The 21,180-nt window shown below is 28.9% G+C and overlaps 1 protein-coding gene across 1 annotated transcript; it reads right to left on the reverse strand.

The window, feature by feature from the left end:
- Window positions 1–13,235: 13,235 nt before the first annotated feature.
- On the reverse strand, window positions 13,236–20,973 carry LOC132935051 (eukaryotic initiation factor 4A-III). The gene is made up of 10 exons (XM_061001502.1): window positions 20,658–20,973; window positions 20,024–20,226; window positions 19,070–19,202; window positions 18,881–19,014; window positions 17,778–17,866; window positions 17,575–17,713; window positions 17,390–17,505; window positions 17,211–17,318; window positions 16,920–17,047; window positions 13,236–16,501 (listed from the first exon to the last, which is right to left on the reverse strand). The coding sequence occupies exons 1-10, from the start codon at window positions 20,794–20,796 to the stop codon at window positions 16,485–16,487; spliced, it is 1,206 nt and encodes a 401-aa protein (XP_060857485.1). The 5' UTR covers window positions 20,797–20,973; the 3' UTR covers window positions 13,236–16,484.
- Between the last annotated feature and the right edge of the window lie 207 nt (window positions 20,974–21,180).

Below are 21,180 nucleotides of genomic sequence, written 5' to 3' on the forward strand. Positions count from 1 at the left end.
TGTACTTGTCAAAATAATATAAGTACATTCGTGAAGTATATACGTTATATAATACAAATAGTAATTATACATGAAAAAAATAATATGATGTACCTCCGCCTATATTATATTATAGAAACAATCATTTATCGATTTAAAAATTCAGTATTGGTTATTATTGACATAATGTAATTTTTCAAACATTTTAACTAACCGTGGACTTAATGTTTAGGTTATACCTGTATAAATATAATATGTATGTACATACATAAATATAATTTTTAATTTTTAAATAACTTAGAAAGATTTAAATATTAATTTACTATTCCTTCAAAATTTAATATAAATCAATATATGAATGATTTTATGATATATTTTTAAATTCCACTGATAATTTTGTTTCATATACTTATAATATAGCATAACACTTGAATACCTATAACGGCTACCAAACGCCACAACACAAGATTTAACGATTTAACACATCCACCTAAATGTGCAATCACTTATCAAATCTTTTTGGTTTAGCAGCTTTAAGTTATATTCAATATGACAATATGGTTATGATAAGTACTTATGTACCATCATACTTTATTACTAATGTATAAGCGAATTTCTCGAAAATATTATTTGGAAATTATAAATGTATTGTTCTCTAAACATAATATTTATACATTTGTATAAATTACTCACCACGCGCGTATATAAAAGCAATGATCGATCTCTCCTCAGAATCGTTTTTTTATTTCTGTAGTGATTTATCATTAATTATCAGTTACTATAAAAATATTATACTTCGGATTTGGTTTGTGACTTTGTGTCAAAGTAAACGTAGGGAGTAATATTATACATAATATTATATATTATTATTTTTTGTATATTATATGGTCGTTGAAGGTTAAAATGTGTGAGGTCTGTTTAGCGGTTAGTTTATATTGTGATGAAAAGTCTTACTGTTAAAAGAAATCCTAAAAACTAAAACGTTTTATTATTTTTGTACGAAAAAACATACATTATATATTATATAGGTCAATATATTATAGCACCTACTACTAAATTATTTATCGATGGCCGATGATTATACGTTTGATTCGCGTATATACGAATTTATTGAAACGTAAAATTAAAAAAAAATACGATTCGTGCGCTTACGATTTTATGAACGATCAAATGAAATAATGTATTTATTCATCGAATTACAACCGACGAGATATCTATGGTATCATAAATTAGAATTCGGTCTACCGAACAAAAAATGTGTTGAGATTATATAGTTGCGGCGTTTTAAACGATGATCGATCAAAGGCTTTGATTCCAGGTTTTCGTGTACTTCGTAGCAGTCATTAAATCCGTGAAAATAATATAATATATTTGTCGACAAAATACTTATATATACCATAATATGATACAGAAATTTCGATTATAACGGTGTTAAAAAAAACCTATTTTGATTTAAAAAGTGACTGTACAATGATAATAAATGCATGGCTCAGAACCCATTCATTCTACATTCTACGCCAAATATTACATTTATTTTTACCTTGTTTTACTTATATCAGTGTAAAATCATATCAAAGTGCTCGACTTCTGCCTAATCCAAAATAAAATAACAGCACCTACATTTATATTTTCTACAAAAATCGTTGGTATTCATGAATTTAAAAAGTACGTCCGCAGACCAACATGTATATTATCGTCTTACAAACAACATTGAAAATTTGAGCTCAGCATTTCCAATGTTGTGTAGTATAATATTATGTACTGATGTAGTTGTTACGTTATTAATTTAGAGTGAATTCATCTGTTAACGAATATTAAAATAGGAATATTCTCGGTTTTGGATTCTGATCATACTTATTAATATATCAAAGTTTATTAATGATGTATTATTTTCTGTCTGTCTTCGTCTTTTGGACAAGTAAAAATGCTAAATAAAGAAAAATTATGAAAAAACTGAATTTTGTACGCAAATTTTGACAACATCAATTTTCTAATTTTCTTTGTTGAATAGTTTAAAAACAAATAACAGTTTATTGTATAGAGGTACTTGAAATTGTGAAAAAAATGTTTGTATTTTTGTCCACTGAATACTAAATAAATTGCAGGCACACTGGTACAGCAAATGGTGCTTTCGATGCGCCTTACCGTCAATATTCAACGGATCATATTTTAATTGCATCCGCGTAGATAAAATTTTAACTGCACCTGCAGCTAATGCAGCGCCATCATAATAATATGCAATTGCGTTCACTACTGCGCTTCGGTGTTTCTAATAGTTATTATATCATGCAAACCGTGTGCTTGAAGCCCTTTCGAACAATCGCCGTCCAAAATTGGAATTGTTGAAAAGCACCGCCAAATATAATTTACGCCCGCGCCCTCGTCCCGCAAACAACGAACGACATCTGCTTGCCGCGGCGGCGGCGGCTGACACCGATGATGGCGGCGTACAGATAGCGCCACCAGCACTCGCGCCCACTCTGATTGATCTGCGCCGCCGCCGACCGCGGACGCTGTCCGGCCGACAGTACGGCGTCTTTCAGGGCGCCGGTTACCAGGGCCCCATGCACGAAATCGTGCTGTCGACGGCTCGGTACGGATTACGGAGTCTTTATTTAGTCCGCCGACTCCCCGGGGAAATGTCACCGGACCAAGTCTGTCGTCGGGTCGGTCGGATCGGACTCGCGAGGTCGGGCACGAGGCGGCCGCCGGCCAAGAGTGTTTGCGCCGCGAAGCAAGTCCGTTGCCGTCTCGCGGTGTGTGTACCAGGGCCTCATCAAGCATCGCCGCCGCCGCCGCCGCCGAACGAACCGCTGCTATAATACGGCAGCCGTTGCAATACAATATAATAATAATAATAATAATATACCCGGATATTATTCCGATTTCCTCGTCGCGTCGTTGTGTTGTGTTTCAGATTTGTATTATGTTTTTGTGGTATTGTTAGTTGTGACTTGTGATGAAAATAAGTTTTAAATTGACAGTTTGTACTTTCCTCTAACCCGTATCGGGCACACACGTGTCTAAACATTAAACAGAATAATCAATTTTCCATCAAAACAAAACTGTAAGCTTAAAGATTTTTGAATTTATCGGTCGGGGCATTTTTCATTTTGAAAATCGTTAATTAATCACTGAATATCAGTGTTGATACAAGGAAGTAGTAGATATTTTCAAATTTTTCGGGCACAATTTTATGTTGATAGTATATAGTATTTTTTAACATTTTAATCTAGGTAAAATTAAATGACAATATATTATTATTATTATGAATAGATTATCATTCATAGTAAATAACTAATAAATTAGTTATCACCGTCTTCACACAATAATGATAATTTAGTAAATACTCGAAAAGGCAAAAAAAGAATTGCATACGACGTGTTTACGGGTGATTTTTAATTATTGTAATTTGTAATTTGTTTGTAATTCGTAATATGTCGTCTTTCCTTTCTTTTATTTAAATCTTATGTCAAAAATCAAAATGTAAACGAAAATAATGACAACGCATTAAGAAAGACATAATATAATCATACTATGAATAAGATGAATAATAATAAAAATAAATTACACAGATAACTGAGTTGGTTGTGTACTAGTTCTTTTTCTTCCAATAACGTTATAATACTGGTATACGTTATACATGTTACACAAAATATTTTGTTTTTTTCTTTGCCTGGTGCCATTATGCCGCTATTGTATCTCCGACGTACCAGGACCCCATAAAGGTAGACGGTTCGTGACGACGGCGGCAGCTTCGGCGATTTCCCGACGCCTCGCGCGTCGCCGTCGAGCATCGCCGACACATTATTCCAAACGGACAATAATTATTATTGCCCGCAGTAAAATGGTACCCAAATGCCCAATCGGCAATCACGTTTTTATTCGTTTTAAAAAATACATCAGACATGATTATTAAATAAAATATATTAATAATTAATAATGATACACACTTTTCTAATACAAATAATAAAAACATTGATGATTTCAGTCATTTTTAATTATAAAAGTGACAAATTTTTTAGTATAATTTCTTTTTAGTTCATAGCTAGGTTACCTATATATTAATATAATATATTTATTTAACTTTTTGAACATTTTAAGTAAATGGAAAAAAAGACCTTAAAATTTAAAATCATCGAAAAATTCAATGTAGGTATGTTATAAAACAGGTATCACGTAGCTAGATTTGGAAAACAATGTGAAATGAATATAGTTTTCCCAAGCTCAATCATTTCCGATGTAATATAAAATATCGCAAAGTAACATTTTTTTTTTTTACAGTGATTTTTATTACACTCGATTATGAACGTCAGAACTGAGAACGTTGCTTTTATAGATTATGAGATGTAATGGTGGAAGTGTCAACCAAGTTTTTACTTTTTTAATAAAAAAATATAATGTTCATAGATGGCATACCTACAATAGGTTCAACTTTTAAAGTCTGTGGTATTCAATGACTAAATAAGTTAGAAATATTTAATTTTATAAATTACCTAAAATTATAAAATCAACGGTAACATTTTGTTTATAAAAAAAAAATGTATTTGTTAATATAAAATTGGGTAAAACACGATTGCGTACGATTGTTTTTGGTGACACCTTTTAAGCTACACGATTGCGTACGATTTTACCTGATTTTCAACTACACGATTGCGTACAAAGTACAAACTATTTAGCGTTGTTGCCAATTTTCATACTAGTATATAGGTACCACATGATTACACTAAAAATAATTTATAAATACATTGCTTTTTTAATAATCATTTAGCTTTTATTACCTACGCTTATTGTTAGGGTTTTAAAATTTCATGAAATTTATTTTCTTGAAATATTTCATTTCCATGAAAAATAAAAATAAAATGTTTATTATATCAAAAAGTTTATAGTCGTCAAATTCCAAATGAACATTTTTAAAAGTTTGTTTGTTATATGAAACAAAGAAAATATGTAACATATTTACATATAACTTATAAGTTGTTTAACAAATCTATAATATAACAAATTTAAACATTGTCTTTTAACTCTTAAGTTACAAGCTCATAAACCAACTCAACGTCATAACATATTATTGAGAGCCATGACTCTGTGAATGCATATTATACTATATTATAATTATATTATATTATATTCACAATGTATATAGACATAAACCACTCTTATAACAGCCGTGAATCGTAACCTTTTACATTATACAAAATATGATCTAATTATTAAATAAAAGAGTCCAGAGCAGCTTCACATAATCACATCACTCAGTCACATACACACACATATACGACTTTTGTACACCTATAATAATTACTAACTAACTTTTGTATTGATTATTATAAAAGTCTACATTTACTGTATATTTATTTGGTATATTGTATAAAATTAATAAATTTGACAACGTTGCATACAATTTCATACGCAATCGTGTTCTACCCATAAAATTACATAACAATTAATTAAAATTAACTAAGTTTTAACTAACTATTTACGTATAGGTAAATCATAAATATTTTTACATTCCTTTTCTATATGAAAAAAAACATGTCACAAAAATACTTTATAACTATAATTTATAATAAATAGTGAGACAAAAAATGTAATATGTAAAATATTTTGCCCTTCCCTTGACAAATTCCTGCGGACGCCCTTGATTCAAGAACAAATCACATAGCATATGTCAGGTCAGCTAATGGATTTAGTCTACAAAACATATTGCAGGCTACCCTATATTATATAGACAATCAATTATTCGATTTTCGTGAGCCAAAACGAAATCCTTATGTAAGCAACCCTAAGTACTAACCTAAATAGTAAAAATATTAAGGTCAAAATCTGATCTGTAACCGATTAATTTATGGTCGTTGAGGATTGAAAGTCTTAACAGTAAAGTCGGGTTCACACTACACCGTATCGTGTGATTTCGTATTTTTATGTTTATACCAAAATGCAATACCAATGATATGAATATTGTACCTGATGATAACATAATATCATTTTATTTTGGTTATCACTTTTCCGCACATAAATGTAACCACACGGTCAAAAGTTGAATATATTAAACCACGCGGTATCGTTTGGTAACAGCTGTCAACTATGGTAACCGTGATTATTTTACACGTCATGGTGTAGTGTGAACCCGGCTTTAGGCGTTTAGCGATATTGACTTCTGGAGAGCCAAACTGTAACCGTGGGTTAATTTATGGTCTTTTGGTAACTCAGGTATATCGATAGAGGTATATCACCGAAAGCCGAAAGGTGCGTACTTATACGACAGTAATATATTGTGTCTGTTTAAGGAATAATATATGTATTATATATATATATAATAAATTTAGTATGTTCTGTTTTTAAATTCTGTTATTATTTGTTACAAATTAAGCAGAATCAATAAATTTAATAAGCCCCCGTCGGTAATCGATAAAGAAACATATTTGCTTTAGAAAACCCTATAAAGAATTGTGTTTATAGTTTTATACTTAATAAAAAGCAACTTATCATCTTTGTATTGAGAAGTTGCTAGGTACATGTTGTATTATATTTTTAAGTTTATCAGTGACTGTTGCACCGGTCAAACGATAATTTTCGAAACTTTAACTGATTAAAAACTATATTTAAGAAACCCAATTTCTCAGGATCGATTAACAAACATAAGTGTCTTAAACATATAAAGAGCTCCCAAGAGTTACTAAAATTGTGCAGTTCTTTGATATCGTATAATAAATTGAATAACAAGTTTCTATTAAATATATTGTTTAAACTTTTTCACTCTGTAAAAAACATTTTTTTTTTGTCGCTTTTATTGACCTTATATATTTTACAGAAAATTTAAAATGTCAATAACTTATAAGTTATAATAAGGTAGCTCAAAAATAATTGAAATGTTTTTAAAATTATACCAGCATATGTAGAGAATTATAATACAACGATTTAGTTCAATTTTATTACCTATATAGTTGATGAATTGATACAAAATAAGAAAATCGATTGTGTCGATAACGTTAACACTGCTCTAATCACGTATAGCTGCGGCTCGTGAATCGTAGAGCTCGAATTCTCGACGTATAATTTCATTTAAAGTATACATTACAATAATATGCACACATATTGTATTCGTATGAAGAAAATATAGGTTGTATGTTCTCACAAATTCTTACAAAAGTACTAAAAACTAAACAGGTTGAGTTTTAATTTAGAATTTGGTCTGTGTATTAGTATATGACGTATTCTGATGTATATATTGTATCAAAATGATTACTTCAATTCAATACATTTTTATATTATACATAAGCAAATGCGTATACATATTACCCATCATAAAAGCTTTTTTTATTATAATATATGTATAGCTATAATTTGGTATATGCATTGATGCGACAAGAAAATCAAATGCGCGTGTTTACGTAATTTATCTATGTTGTTATTTTCCATCTACGGCGCCACCTCTCACTGTAGTTCATTGTAATGAATTATGTATATACTACAGTATATTATATACTATATAAATATATACTACACATATACACCCACAATATTGTGTATGCGTATTGTATGTATATTATATACCAATCCGATGGTTCAAAAGCCAAGGGAAAATTATCGTATAATATCGGGCGCGTCTAATCAACTTCGTTTCAGGGATGTCATTACTATAATCAATCCATCGACACATTAACTAATGTATACACAACTCACGACTGTATATATATAGGTGGATTTAGTAAGTTAATAATGTGTAACTATGACGTTAAGTCAAAATACAGTCGACTATATTATAATATCTTATTATCCTCAAAATATCTGCCAACATTATACGTGGTGGGTATGTGTATTTTCGAGGCAATATTTATATAGGTATGATAATATTTTGTTATTGTACCCAGGGCCATTCTAAGATAGGGGCTTGTGGGGCCCGTGCCCAGGGCTTCGCGAAATTGTAAGGGCCTCAGCTCGCTCTTGGAAGTCAAATTTTTTTTTGAACTATGAATTGCAGAAAAGGTAATTTTATATGATGTAATGTGATATATAATTTATATTACTATTCAAATTGATCTTTAAATGCTTGTAAAAAAATCTTGCCCACGTGTATTTTAAATTTTTCATATTATTAAACTGATATGACACTGTTTAGCCTTGTATTACATTTTCAAGCTTTTTAACCGAATGAATAAAATTGTATTGACTAGTGACATTTATAGGAAAAAAAGGTGGGCCAGTGGGTGTCACTCTGATATACAGTAGGTTACAACTTACAAGTGGGTCACTGTAAAGTCTGTAATGGATAGTGTTAAATTTGAATTCAATGATATAATATCATTATATAAGTGGATTTTTATTCGACCGCGACCGCGAGCCGTTTGAATAGCGGTACGGTGGGAAACGGCAATTGTGACGCGCAGACCGGTATGAGACCCTGGTGGATCCCGACGCAAAAAAACAAGTAACAGGCTAAAGGACAAAAAAATTCTGACTGCGTTTTTAATTTTTATTTTTTGTGTAAGCAGTAAAAGCAGTAAAAGCATCTTATAAGCAGTAAAAGTTCGATTTTCTTCTTCGGGATCTTTTCTATAGTAAGAAAGTAAATCTTGTTGATACTTCAAGGAGATCAAGAGTAAACAATTCCTATAAAAAAATGTCCGATTGCTCAAAAAACTTGATAATATATAATAGGTTTTTATAATATATTATTTTCTTATAAATTATTAGTGGACATTATAAAAAATGTTGATTGTAAATATTTTTTTATGAGTTCCAAAAATTAGAATTTTCACAAAAATTTACAAATTATTTTTTAAAAATTATCTAATTATATCTTAGATTTGCAAATGTAATATAAGATTCCTCATAAGTTTTACCTTAAACAAAAAAAAAAAAAGTGGGCAATTTAGTAAAGTGGAAAGTTGCTCTGCTGTACAGTAGGTTACAAGTCGGTCACTGTAATGGATGGTGTTAAATTTGAATTCAATGATATAATATCATTGTACAAGAAATACGATTCTGGGCGAAGTCAGTCTATAATGATATATTGATATTACTACTAAGTATATTAATTAATGATATCATTGTGAATAAAGTAATTTATATAATGTATTATAACCTATTTACGTAGAACCTTGTTTTAAATGTTCAATCCTTAGGGATAAAAGTTGAATATTTTATACATTTTCAACTACAAAATAATTATTAAATTTTAAATTTGATACATTTTGTCAAAATTGGAACTTTAAGTGCTTATAAAAAAATATTGTGACCATTTATTTTTAATATTTTTCAACAGATATTGTAACAATATATCAGGAGCCTTTTATTAAATTTTCACGCATTTTTACCCAACAAATAAAATTTTATTGAGAATTATAGAAAAAAAACTAAATAAATTGAAAACTTACAATGTCCATGAACCGCACAAAAAGAGTCAAAATTGTATGGTGTATAGAAAATGAAAAAAAATTCAAGTCCGTTGAGTGCTTTTCGAGATATGCGCTTACATATAAAATAGAGACTTCCATTTTAATAATAATATAAATACATAATATATAATACATATTATGCGATTTTTTTTTGGCAACAATTAGTCCACCAACCTACAATATAAAATATAATATAATATAATTTAATATACTTATTACTTACAATATTACAGTACTTATTGCTTCAATCAAAATCGTTTTTCTTTATGCTATGATTTATCAGTGACCTAAACAAAGACGAGGAACACGCTCGACACCTACTATACATCAGAGTGACTGCCCCGGTTTTTTTCCAATAAAATATCTATGTGATCTATTATTAGATTGATATATAATAGAATTTATAGATATGCATATTTATTTTCAAATCAATGCTATTCACTCGAATTTAGTTTGTGCTTAGCGCACTGAATCGGAGGTGAAGACGTATTTAACACTCATTTTAACATAATATTATCTGCCGACGTCGGTGTAATCGTACAAATCGGTATTCCAGTGTCACATGTACACATGTACACATGTACACATGTCAGTGCATGTCCAGTCGGTTGTTTTTACGTCCGAAGCAACCAGGGTCTCATACCGCCGCGACGCGCTTCGCCTACACAACCGTCAATAATATTCCGTCCGACTAGGGATACCTGTTGGCTGTTACCTATTATAAATTATAATACAATATACTGATATAATTAATATTATATTATAGTAATATGTGTATAATCCTTTAGTGTATGTGTATTAATCACAACAAAAACCCTCCGTTATTTAACATAAATATATATATATATATATATAGGTATAATGTACAGTACCTATATTAAAATATGTAAGACCAACAAGTAACATTTAACATAAAGTACTAAATAGCATTGTGATATTATCATGTATAGTCTATACATGAAGTATAGTAAAAAGTTAAGTTAACAAAACATGGTAGTGGCGTGACGAACTACAAGGGCAAATACAGAATACCGAGTACCAACCCACACACCCCCAAAATTAATATTCAACTGCATTACTTACCTATTATTAATTACTTTTTGATTACTTAATTAAATACCATTTCTCTAATTTTTAAATACACCTAGTAACGTACCCTGCACAGTGCACAACCACACACCCACCCAACTAATAACCGAGCCTCCTGGAAAACCCTTTTATCATGCCGCTGGTATACACTACTTACGCATTAATCCGGTCCAAACACGTTAACATTGAAATTATTTTTTTTTAGAATCTATTTGTATAAGAAGATCATAAGCCGAACTCACATAACTATTAGTATATTTTGTATATTATCATTTTTAATACAAATAAATAATGCCAGCTCAAATATTCTGAAATGTCCTTAATATATTTTTCTGTCAATTTTTTTTTAAAATAAGTTTTAAAATATGTTTTTGATTTTATGCAAATCTAGATTCAAAAATGAAGATCATCAAGTTTGGCGCCACCGACAGACCAGGATCCCATGAAGACTTTACGACGTCCGCCGCTATATCACTATATCAGCTGCTGGTTGTCACGCAGACACACGCTCATAGTCATGACGTTGGCCCCTCCGAAAACTCCAATCGACTTCAAATCAATAATTTAAATTATTTCAAAATCTAGTTAACTTTTAGTACACTGTCATGAAACCGCTGTTATTAACTTTACTTAATTCAGGCAGTCACGCCACGGCCTTGATGCTGAATGCCAGGCAACCTACAAAAAAATATTATCTAATATTTTAGATTTTGAGCGAAGAGACAGACAATTTTAACTTCAAACGCTTATCAAAAATAATTGTATCTAACTGTCTATGCATACCTAGCTTTTGAGGAACCCTGTATTAACTATTAAACGTTCAAATTGTTCAACAGAGAAACAAGAATTTTAGTATTGAGGAAAAATTAAAAAAGGGGGAAATATGGTGTCGATTTATTAGATACGAAAAATGTTTTTGAGCAAGAATAAATATAAAATATGTAATATTATAATAAATATGCATTGGCAATCCAGGCCAGTTACTTTGTACTGTTTACATTAAGATTAAGTATAGGTATAAATTTTATTTTGTTTTTAGTGTACCTAACCATTAAAAAAGTGGGCAAGTGGGTGTCGCTCTGCTGTACAGTAAGTTACAAGTGGGTCACTGAAATGGATAGTATTAAATTTGAATTCAATGATATAATATCATTGTATAAGAAAAACGATTCTGAATTCTGATAGAAAACGGTCAGTCAACCTATGATATTACTAAGTATATTAATTGATGATATTATTATTGTGAATATAGTAATTTATATATAGCCTATTTATGTGGAACCTTGTTTTGAATTTTCAATCCTTAGCTATAAACGTTGAATATTTTATAAATTTTTAACTAAAAAATAATTATTAAATTTTAAATTTGATAAATGTTGACGAAATTCGAACTTTAAATGCTTATAAAAAAAATTGTGCCTATGTATTTTTGATATTTTTCGACTGCTATTGTAAAAATATATCAAAAGCCTTGCATTAAATTTTCAAATAACAAATAATATTTTATTGATATTTATAGAAAAAAAAAACTAAGAAAACTGAAACCTGACAATGACCGTAAATGGCTCAAAAAGAGTCAAATTATTTTCAAACTGTATAATTTATAGAAAATGCTAATGTTAACATTTAGTGAAATTTTCAAGTATCTACAGTCATTCGTTTTTTAATTACAACAAAATAAGAAAATCGTTACATGAGAAATCGAGTGAATATCAAATGTTGTAAAAATATGAATTTCAAAAGCTCATAAAAATTGAATTAGACTCTTTTATAGACATTTTTATTTTGATAAAGGTAGACAAACTTATGAGGAATCTTGTATTACATTTTCAAATCTTAGATTTAAAAAGAAAATTTTTTATGAATTACTAACTCAAAATAATTTTAAAATTTTCGTCATTTTTATGTATTTTGTCAATATTAGAACTTTAAATGCTTATAAAAAAAAATTGTAACTGAATTTTTAAATTTTTTTCATCTGCCTTTGAAATAATATACTAGGAGCCTTCTATTAAATTTTCAAGCTTTTTTAACCAACAAATTAAAATTTATTGATATTTATAGAAAAAAAAACAAAAAAAAATGGAAACTGAATAGGTACCTATTATAAACAATTAAAAATTAAATTACAGTAAACTATCATTACCTTTGTCGAAACTTAAGGGACACAGATAAAAGATCAAGATATCTAGTTTTATTGTAATGGTATTTATTTCAAGGGGATTTTATTGAGTTAAACATTACGAAAAATTCGAGATGCGACGTTTGACATAATAAGAATCTACTGCATGTGGTATGTCTGTATGTACTTTGTCATCGTGTAGTGTAGACTAAAAATGCGTATGAATAATATTTACAATAATAACTTAATGAGATTGATAGAGAAAATGAAAAACACACAAGGTGGATACTAAAAGAATATAATTTATTAAAATGTCATATTTCAAGGATTATAATAACCTGAATTATACCAAAAATATTGGGTTCACAATAAATTTCCCAACTTCATTAATTTTGAATACTATCCGTTAATTATAGGCAAAATATTAAATATTGTAAATTCTTCAAAATTACCTAAATTAGTTATTTAAAATTTTAAATAAACTATCTGTGTTGAACTAAATATTATATATTGTTACGATATATTGGTGATGGTAAATTGTATTGTTCCAGTTATTCAATAACTATGGGAAATTATTACTTACCTTTAATTCTACATTATAGTATTATACAACAAAAAATATAACAAGCAGTGTACGCAGTACAGAAAAGGTATAAGTTTTATATATTACTTTTTGGTAAAAGTATTTAAAATACATATCAAAATACCGAATACTAATTAGACAGATGCATATAAGTAACACTCAAATACTTTTTAAAAGTACACATTTCAAATTCTATATAAAAAAAAATAACATACATTTTTCTGTAATAATACACACAGAGATAAATAGTAATAAACTAATAACACAATCTTAGTTTTAGCTTCTAAGTCGTAATTAATTAACAATAATATTATAAATGAATTATTCAATTATATTTAACAGGTTAACCGCCACGGGTTTTTTTCAAGTTACTTAAAATCGATTTTGAGAATCTATTTGGGTTCTCAAAAATATTGCTAAGATTGACAATTGAGACCTGAAATCGATTTTCAGCGAGAGCTCGTTTAGAGTCACAATAATCAGTATTTTCTAGCCTGATTTAAAATGTACAGTGTTGCCACTTTCTAATGGTATTATAAGCTTGCAGATATCATTATTAGTTTTTTTTTTTTATCAATTTTTGTTTAAATCGTCAAAACTGTTTTCAAGTAAACCTATGAATAAAACCCGTGGTGTACGGGAGTAGAATAGTGAGAGCCCAAGAGGAGCTCGTGCATAGATAATATAAGAATGGATAGGACATAAGAACTTATCGCTAGAAAATTTTGAGTATTCCAATTTCCATTTTCAGACACAACAATCAAAATACAAATTTGAAATTGACAAATATTGTAAACAGTTTTTGGACATAACCTTAAAAAACGCCCCATATTGTCTTTCTCTCTTGGGAAGCACACAGCCCCATATGAAACTGGTATAGGCATGTCCACGAACATAATATAATAGTATGGACTGGCTACTGCTCGACCAGTGTGATTCGCTTATTGTTGCCATTTCAATAATAATCCGCTAGGGTCGCTGCTGTGCGTGCACCCTACTGCCGCCAATGTAGAAGCGTTACAAACAAGTAAATAGTAATGCACTACCTAATGATTCAAATTTGCCAACTTCAAGTTGATCTGCATGATATAATTAATTATAAAGCTATGCCCCGTGGGCATGTCCTATCTATTCTTATATCATCTACGGGCTCATGGCGGTTAACCTGTGAAAGATTATTAGTAAATATGTACCTCCCAAAGCAAATTTATAATTATGTCACTGTAATAATGTGACTGGGTGATTATCATTTTCACATTTTATCATAAATAAAATAAATAATAAACCATAATAACCAGAACTGATATTATATTCGATAATGTACATGTAAATCAGGAAACAAAACAAATAAAATGAACCATCAGCAACTAAGTCAAGTATTCAATACAAAAAAAAAGTATTTAAAATACTACAAAAATAATTGATATTGAAAGTATTGAATATTCAAAAAAGTATACACTCTACAACACTACTATTCTGTACTACAGTTAACAATTAACATTTTAAGTAACTAACCGAAATGTGACAAACATATTAAGCTAAAAACTAAAATTAAAAGACATTTTTACATCCTTCATTCAAATTTTAATTTTTTTCATCACTTAAATTGACTTGGCAGGCAGCAAGTTTCCTTGACAACACATTTTACTATCTTTAACTTAACCCCCCCTCCTCCAGCTCTGTTATTATACTTATTACTTACTCATACTGACAGATAGCGTAACATAAATAATAATTATTATTGTATCAATATTATGTGAAAATATATAAATATTAAAATATTGTTATGTAATGTAATAAATAGAGCACAGATGTTAAATAGTAAAATATAATATAATAGGTACTTTAAAAAATAAACTTAAAATCCTTTCCTTAAAAACTTACCCTGGCATTAGAAACAAAAAAAAACTATATTTAGACACCTGACTTTGCATATTATAAATAGCTTCATTTAAAAGACCTTTGACAATCCATCAATGTATTTTTAATAATTTTTAAAGACAACTCTATTGATTCCATGTCAACTGATTTCATTGGTACTACATACTTAAAATTAACAATATCATACTTATCTGATAAATATGGTACTTAACCTAGAAAATTTCTAATTAATATTTCTAATTTCTGATTTATTTAATAATCATTTTATGCTCAAATATGTACAATACATTTTCAGATTTGAAATCTATACTATGTCCAGCATCTGGGCGGTGACCAATACTCGTCTATTGCTGAGTATTCCCACCACTTCAACAGAACGAACGCCGCTAGTGCGCCGTGATATTTATATAAAGGTACCTTGTGATGGGAGAATTTAGTCCTCGAGATGGCGGAGAAATTGAGTGTTTTTGTCACTTTTGAAAAAAAAAATGCTAATTTCCAGGTTTTCTAATTATTTTTTGCATATATCTGTTTAATTATTATTTATAATGACTTATGCCACTAACAAAAACCTAGACATTTTAGTTCATTTCTGTTTTTGTTTACTGTAATCTTGAGCTAAAAATAATTTGCCTCCTTTTATCATATTTCCTAGCAATAAACACAGGGACTCGTATTTGTTAGCTTATCTACTAAACAACCAAATTTATCAAATCTATTAGAAGTATAATAAAGGAGTTTAAATGTTTTCAAAAAGGCTAAAAGTTTTTGAATTTTTTAGACAGCATTTTTTTTTATGTCTTAAGTATAAAAATTAAATGATGATATAGAAAAAAATGTTTGATAATTTTTGTCTTGCTTTTTTTGATTATTTTAATATTTTTAAGTGCTTATAGTGAAGGATTAAGTGTTATTTAATTTGTTGATTTCATAATTGCTATAAGTCCCAAACCCTGATTATGACAAATCTGAATTTAAAAAAAATTATTTATTTTTAGTCACTGAGCAGTGGGATTACCTATCAAGATGGCCATTTTGGATTACCCCTAATTATTGTTGTTTTGGGGAATAAAAATGACTCAAAATGTTCAAGCTTGCATTGTATGATTTCACTCCTTTACTGTCTCATTCAATATGATTGATTTTAACTTATCACTAAAATAGAAATTATTATATTTAACAACATTATTCTTTTAGATTGTCAATGAAAAGATTTTTATTCTGTAATAGTTTTAATAATGAAAAATTAATTATGTGTTACATTTCAAATCATAATTATGAAAAATTTACATTAAGAATATAATTGGTAAATATCATATAAGTTCTAAAAATTAAAATACAAAATCTCCTTTAGTGAATATTTAATTATAATATAGTAAAAGTTGTAATGTTATTGAAAAAGATTTAATGCTAATTTTTTTCCATGTCTTCATATCAAATCAGCAACTGAAAAATATAAACAATATTTTATTATAAACTTTATACTATAATTAGTTATTCAATAAAATTATGTTATTATGTATACTTTAATAATTAATATGGTTTTTATAAAAATAGAAACTAAAGGTACTTTCAAAAGTTATGTATTTAAAATAATAAACCTTAACCCTCTCACTGTTACACTATTTATGCATTGCAACCTGTGGATGCTAGGTAAAAATATGATTTAAGTATTTAAGTTTGAAATAATGCGTAATAAGGTTTCCTTAAGTTGTAAGATTACCGACAAATGAGAATATTATAAAATACAGGAACATAATAGTATGTCTGGAGCAGTGAAAGGGTTAATTTCAGTAGATTTTACATTAATATTAGAGCATATTATATCATAATGAATAATACAATAACTATTAGTAAGCTTTACCATTCATGGGCATTTCATCAATTTGTGTCGAGTAATATTGTTCAATATCACGTAAGATCCTTATGTCATCACTTTTAACAAAATTTATTGCAACACCTTTGCGTCCAAATCTTCCAGAACGGCCAATCCTAAAAATAAAATTATTGTTATTTCATTTCTTAATAAATTAGATTCAATAATATGCATAAACATTCATATTAAAATGGTGGAGGGAATACACTGGTAAATAGATTTTTTATTATAAGTATTAATTGTATTTTAGATGTTTAGTTCTCTAAGAAAATAAATTACCTGTGTATATACAACTCACGGTTGTTTGGCAAATCATAATTTATAACCAAAGAAACCTGTTGTACGTCAATTCCACGAGCCCAAATATCGGTTGTAATCAAAACTCTCCTGCATAACAGCATTATTGTATAAGTTATCCAGTCAATAAAAATATTCTAAAAAATACATGGAACACTTACGTTTGTCCAGCACGAAATTCTTTCATTATAGCATCCCTTTCTTTTTGTGGCATGTCTCCATGCATCGAACTTACTGTGAAATTTGACTCCCTCATTTTTTCTGTCAACCAGTCCACCTAAGTAATTCAATGTTTCGATTAATTATGATTAATATTTTTATATTATTTTAATGATCAATCTCTAACCTTCCTCTTAGTACTGCAGAAAATAACGGCTTGAGTTATAGTAAGTGTATCATACAAGTCACACAAAGTGTCGAATTTCCATTCTTCCCGTTCGACAGCTACAAAGAACTGTTTAATTCCCTCAAGTGTCAATTCATCACTATAAAATGTATTAATTAGTTAAAAATTAAAAACAACGCATTTAGAATCAAATATTTACAAACCGTTTTACTAAGATTCTTATTGGATCAGTCATAAATTTGTTTGTCATTTCTAATATTTCATGCGGTAAAGTAGCTGATATTAGAATAACCTATATAATTGTGAAAAATATTTAATTAGTTAGTAATATAATAATAATATATCAGTGGTCACCCAAAATATTATATTAAAATTATTAGATACCTATAGTAAATTATAATTGGTTATTAATTACTATGCACATGGTCTGTAATAAAAAAAACTATTTACTAAATAAAAGTTTTGCCGCTTTTTTGGGTTGAGAAGTAACGATTAAATAAATCGCTTGCGGCCATACAACCATCCATATATTCATGCCTCTAAACGTCGATTAGTAATATATTATGGTCGTTTAGAGCAAATTTAATTTTTGAAAAGATAACGCACTACAGTACATTCGCCTTTAATTTCCACAATTAAATTTAGATAAGTATATTATTTTGCGTATGTTACAATAACAAAATTAATATATGTTTTTCCAGCCTACATAGGTAGGTACATTATAAACTATTTATGTACCCCCTTATGTGAACCTCACAATCCACACAGCATAAAAATATTTCCTAACTATGGTAAAAATATTATCAGGAAAATAATAGTTGTCAAAATATTTTTAAAAGTTACGTAAATAATTGGGAATTATTTTAGTTATATTCTTTGGGCAATAGATTCATATTTTTCAAAATATTTTATAAAAAACATTTATGAAATATTTTAATCATAACTTTCAAAAAACATTTTTAGGCAATCATATAATACAATATTTTGTTATAATAAGAGGAAAATAATTTATAAAATATTATTATTCAAATATTAATTATTCAACCACTTTAATATTCATTATTTACCACTTTAAAACATTCACAAAATATTATCATTTCCCAAATGCTGTATGAGAAGCGGACACTGTTAATTAGAATAAATTATAAAAGTTAGAAGTAGGACTTAAATTGATCATAAAATTATAATTAAAGTAATAATAATTTCATTGTTTTAAAATAAAAATGTTATTTAAAATTATTGTTTTTAGTTATAAAATACAAAATATGCAACTACATTATTGTACTTAATAATAATTTAATCATACTTGAGTAGCAGGAGGCAAGAAACGATAAACATCATATATTTGTTCTTTGAATCCTTTATTTAACATTTCATCAGCTTCGTCCAACACCAATGTCTTAATATTGCGAGTACGCAATGCTTTGCGTCTAATCATATCTATTACATTTTAATAAATTAACAAGAATTCAAGAATAAAATCTTTATTACATACCAAACACACGTCCAGGAGTACCAGAAACAATATGTTGCCCAAAGTCCAATTTCCTTAAGTCTTCCCCAAGGTTAGTACCACCAATGCAAGCATGGCATTGAACATTAAGATAATCGCCCAATGCTAGAACAACCTGAAATATTTCAAGTTTTATTTTAAATTAAATAATAGCGATTTAAACTTGTTTAATTGTTATTTTTAGATTTTAAACATCTGCTGTCGTCGTCACTGTTTGGTGGGAAGTTTTCGTTTTCTCGCGGCATGATCTCTCGTGGGACAGAGTATAAGATAATATCATTATGAATAATAATCAAAGATGTCATTCATTTTAAATACAAAAATTGAAAAATTCATATATTCATAAAATAATTCCTATCAATGTTATACATAATATGTATTAATATCTAAATTAATAACATAACAAGTGATGATGAATGATTATTAATATGCAAAAAAATATGCATTCTCTTCTAAACAAATCTTGAACTTTCTTATACTTACTGAACTGCATACACTCAAAATCAAATATAAAAATGCATACAAATAAGGATTTTAAATATGATATATCAATTGAATTAAAAGATCATTTTTTTGACTTATTAAATTATGAAAGTGACCTTATCTTAAATAGAAAATTTACTTAGTTATGTCTGTAAATTGCATAATATTGATATAATACTAATAATTATTTCATATCAAGACTGTCATTTAGGTTATATTAAATGTAACTTTGGTTCAATTTGGACATTTTTGGTAATTTCACTGATTATGTTCTCATATTTTTATTGCATACCTATTATACTATTTAGTATTTTATATTCCATGATAGTTCTACAAATGTATATTGATATAGACATATTAATGATAAATTATTAGGTTAAACCCTATGTAATAGAATAATAATACTGAATGCACAAATAAAATATTTACTAATAAAAAATATATAGTTGGTACCTTTTGGATTTGTACAGCAAGCTCTCGGGTTGGCGACAAACATAACACTTGAGTGTCTCTTAACTGGCTGTCTATAGATTGTAACATCGCAATAGAAAATGTAGCCGTTTTACCAGTACCTGACTGAGCCTGGGCAATGACATCGCGCCCCTTGATCATTGGCTTGATGGCTCTTTGTTGGATAGCTGATGGGCGTTCAAAACCTAAAAGAACACAATTCAATAAATATAGAACCATAATAATAGTAGTGCACAGTGGTCGGGAGTAGCGCAATAATTGTAGCGACGCTACTTAATTTGTAGCGATTGACATAGCGTCGCTACATTACGCCTTAGATAGCGAAATACAATAGCGCGCTAAACATTCCCGGTTAGCGTAGCGAAAATTATCATAATCTTGTTGCGACCTACAATCTAATTGGTGATTATTAAAATATCAATTATGATTATATTTGTTTATTTATATTATGATAATTATGAGTGTATTAGTGAAGTTTTTGTACTGGATCCTGTCCAGTGATCAAATGTCAAATCGGTACAAACTAAAAAACAATAGTTTTCAATAGCGTCCCGACTACTGGTAGTGCATTACAATGTTGATGAGCAATGGCCATAAATGTTAACGAGCAACTTACCGTACGAGTATATCCCACGAACCAAATCTTCCCGAAGCTTCATATTATCGAACGTCGTGAGTACTTCGACATCTTCGCTGGTTTCGAACTCGACGTGCGATAAATCTTCGGTCAGAAGTCCTGTACGTCTGACGGCCATTTTGTAAGTTATAGTATTTACTTACTGTATTCACGGATCAAAAATCAATGACCAGTCATCTGCTGGAAGAACGTATCGTCAACGAAAAGTCGAAAAGCGTCGGAGACAATTCTAAACGTTACACAGTGAATGACATTAATTCAATCAATTGTTTGGCGACGGGAAAATGAGGTATTGTTAACAACAACATTTTAGCGTGTGTTCAAGGAGATAAGAGGTAACAAAGATTGGACCAGGTTACCGGTTAAAACGGCCGATGGCTTGTATACCAATGCTATTTGCCGCTAAAATTTTGATATTCAAATATAATATGTACGATAATATGAAAAATGAAAGCATAGTGTATAACTACTGAAAGTCTGTAGGTAAACTACAATTTACCAG

This window comes from Metopolophium dirhodum, chromosome 1 (assembly GCF_019925205.1).
Source record: "Metopolophium dirhodum isolate CAU chromosome 1, ASM1992520v1, whole genome shotgun sequence".
NCBI lineage: Eukaryota > Metazoa > Arthropoda > Insecta > Hemiptera > Aphididae > Metopolophium > Metopolophium dirhodum.

Coding starts and splice junctions, on each gene's coding strand:
- LOC132935051 (XM_061001502.1), bottom strand. CDS start 20,796: ATGGCCGTCAGACGTACAGGACTTCTGACCGAAGATTTATCGCACGTC. Junction 20,227..20,657: donor TCGTGGGATATACTCGTACG/GTAAGTTGCTCG, acceptor GTGTTCTTTTAG/GTTTTGAACGCCCATCAGCT. Junction 19,015..19,069: donor TACTCCTGGACGTGTGTTTG/GTATGTAATAAA, acceptor AAAATGTAATAG/ATATGATTAGACGCAAAGCA.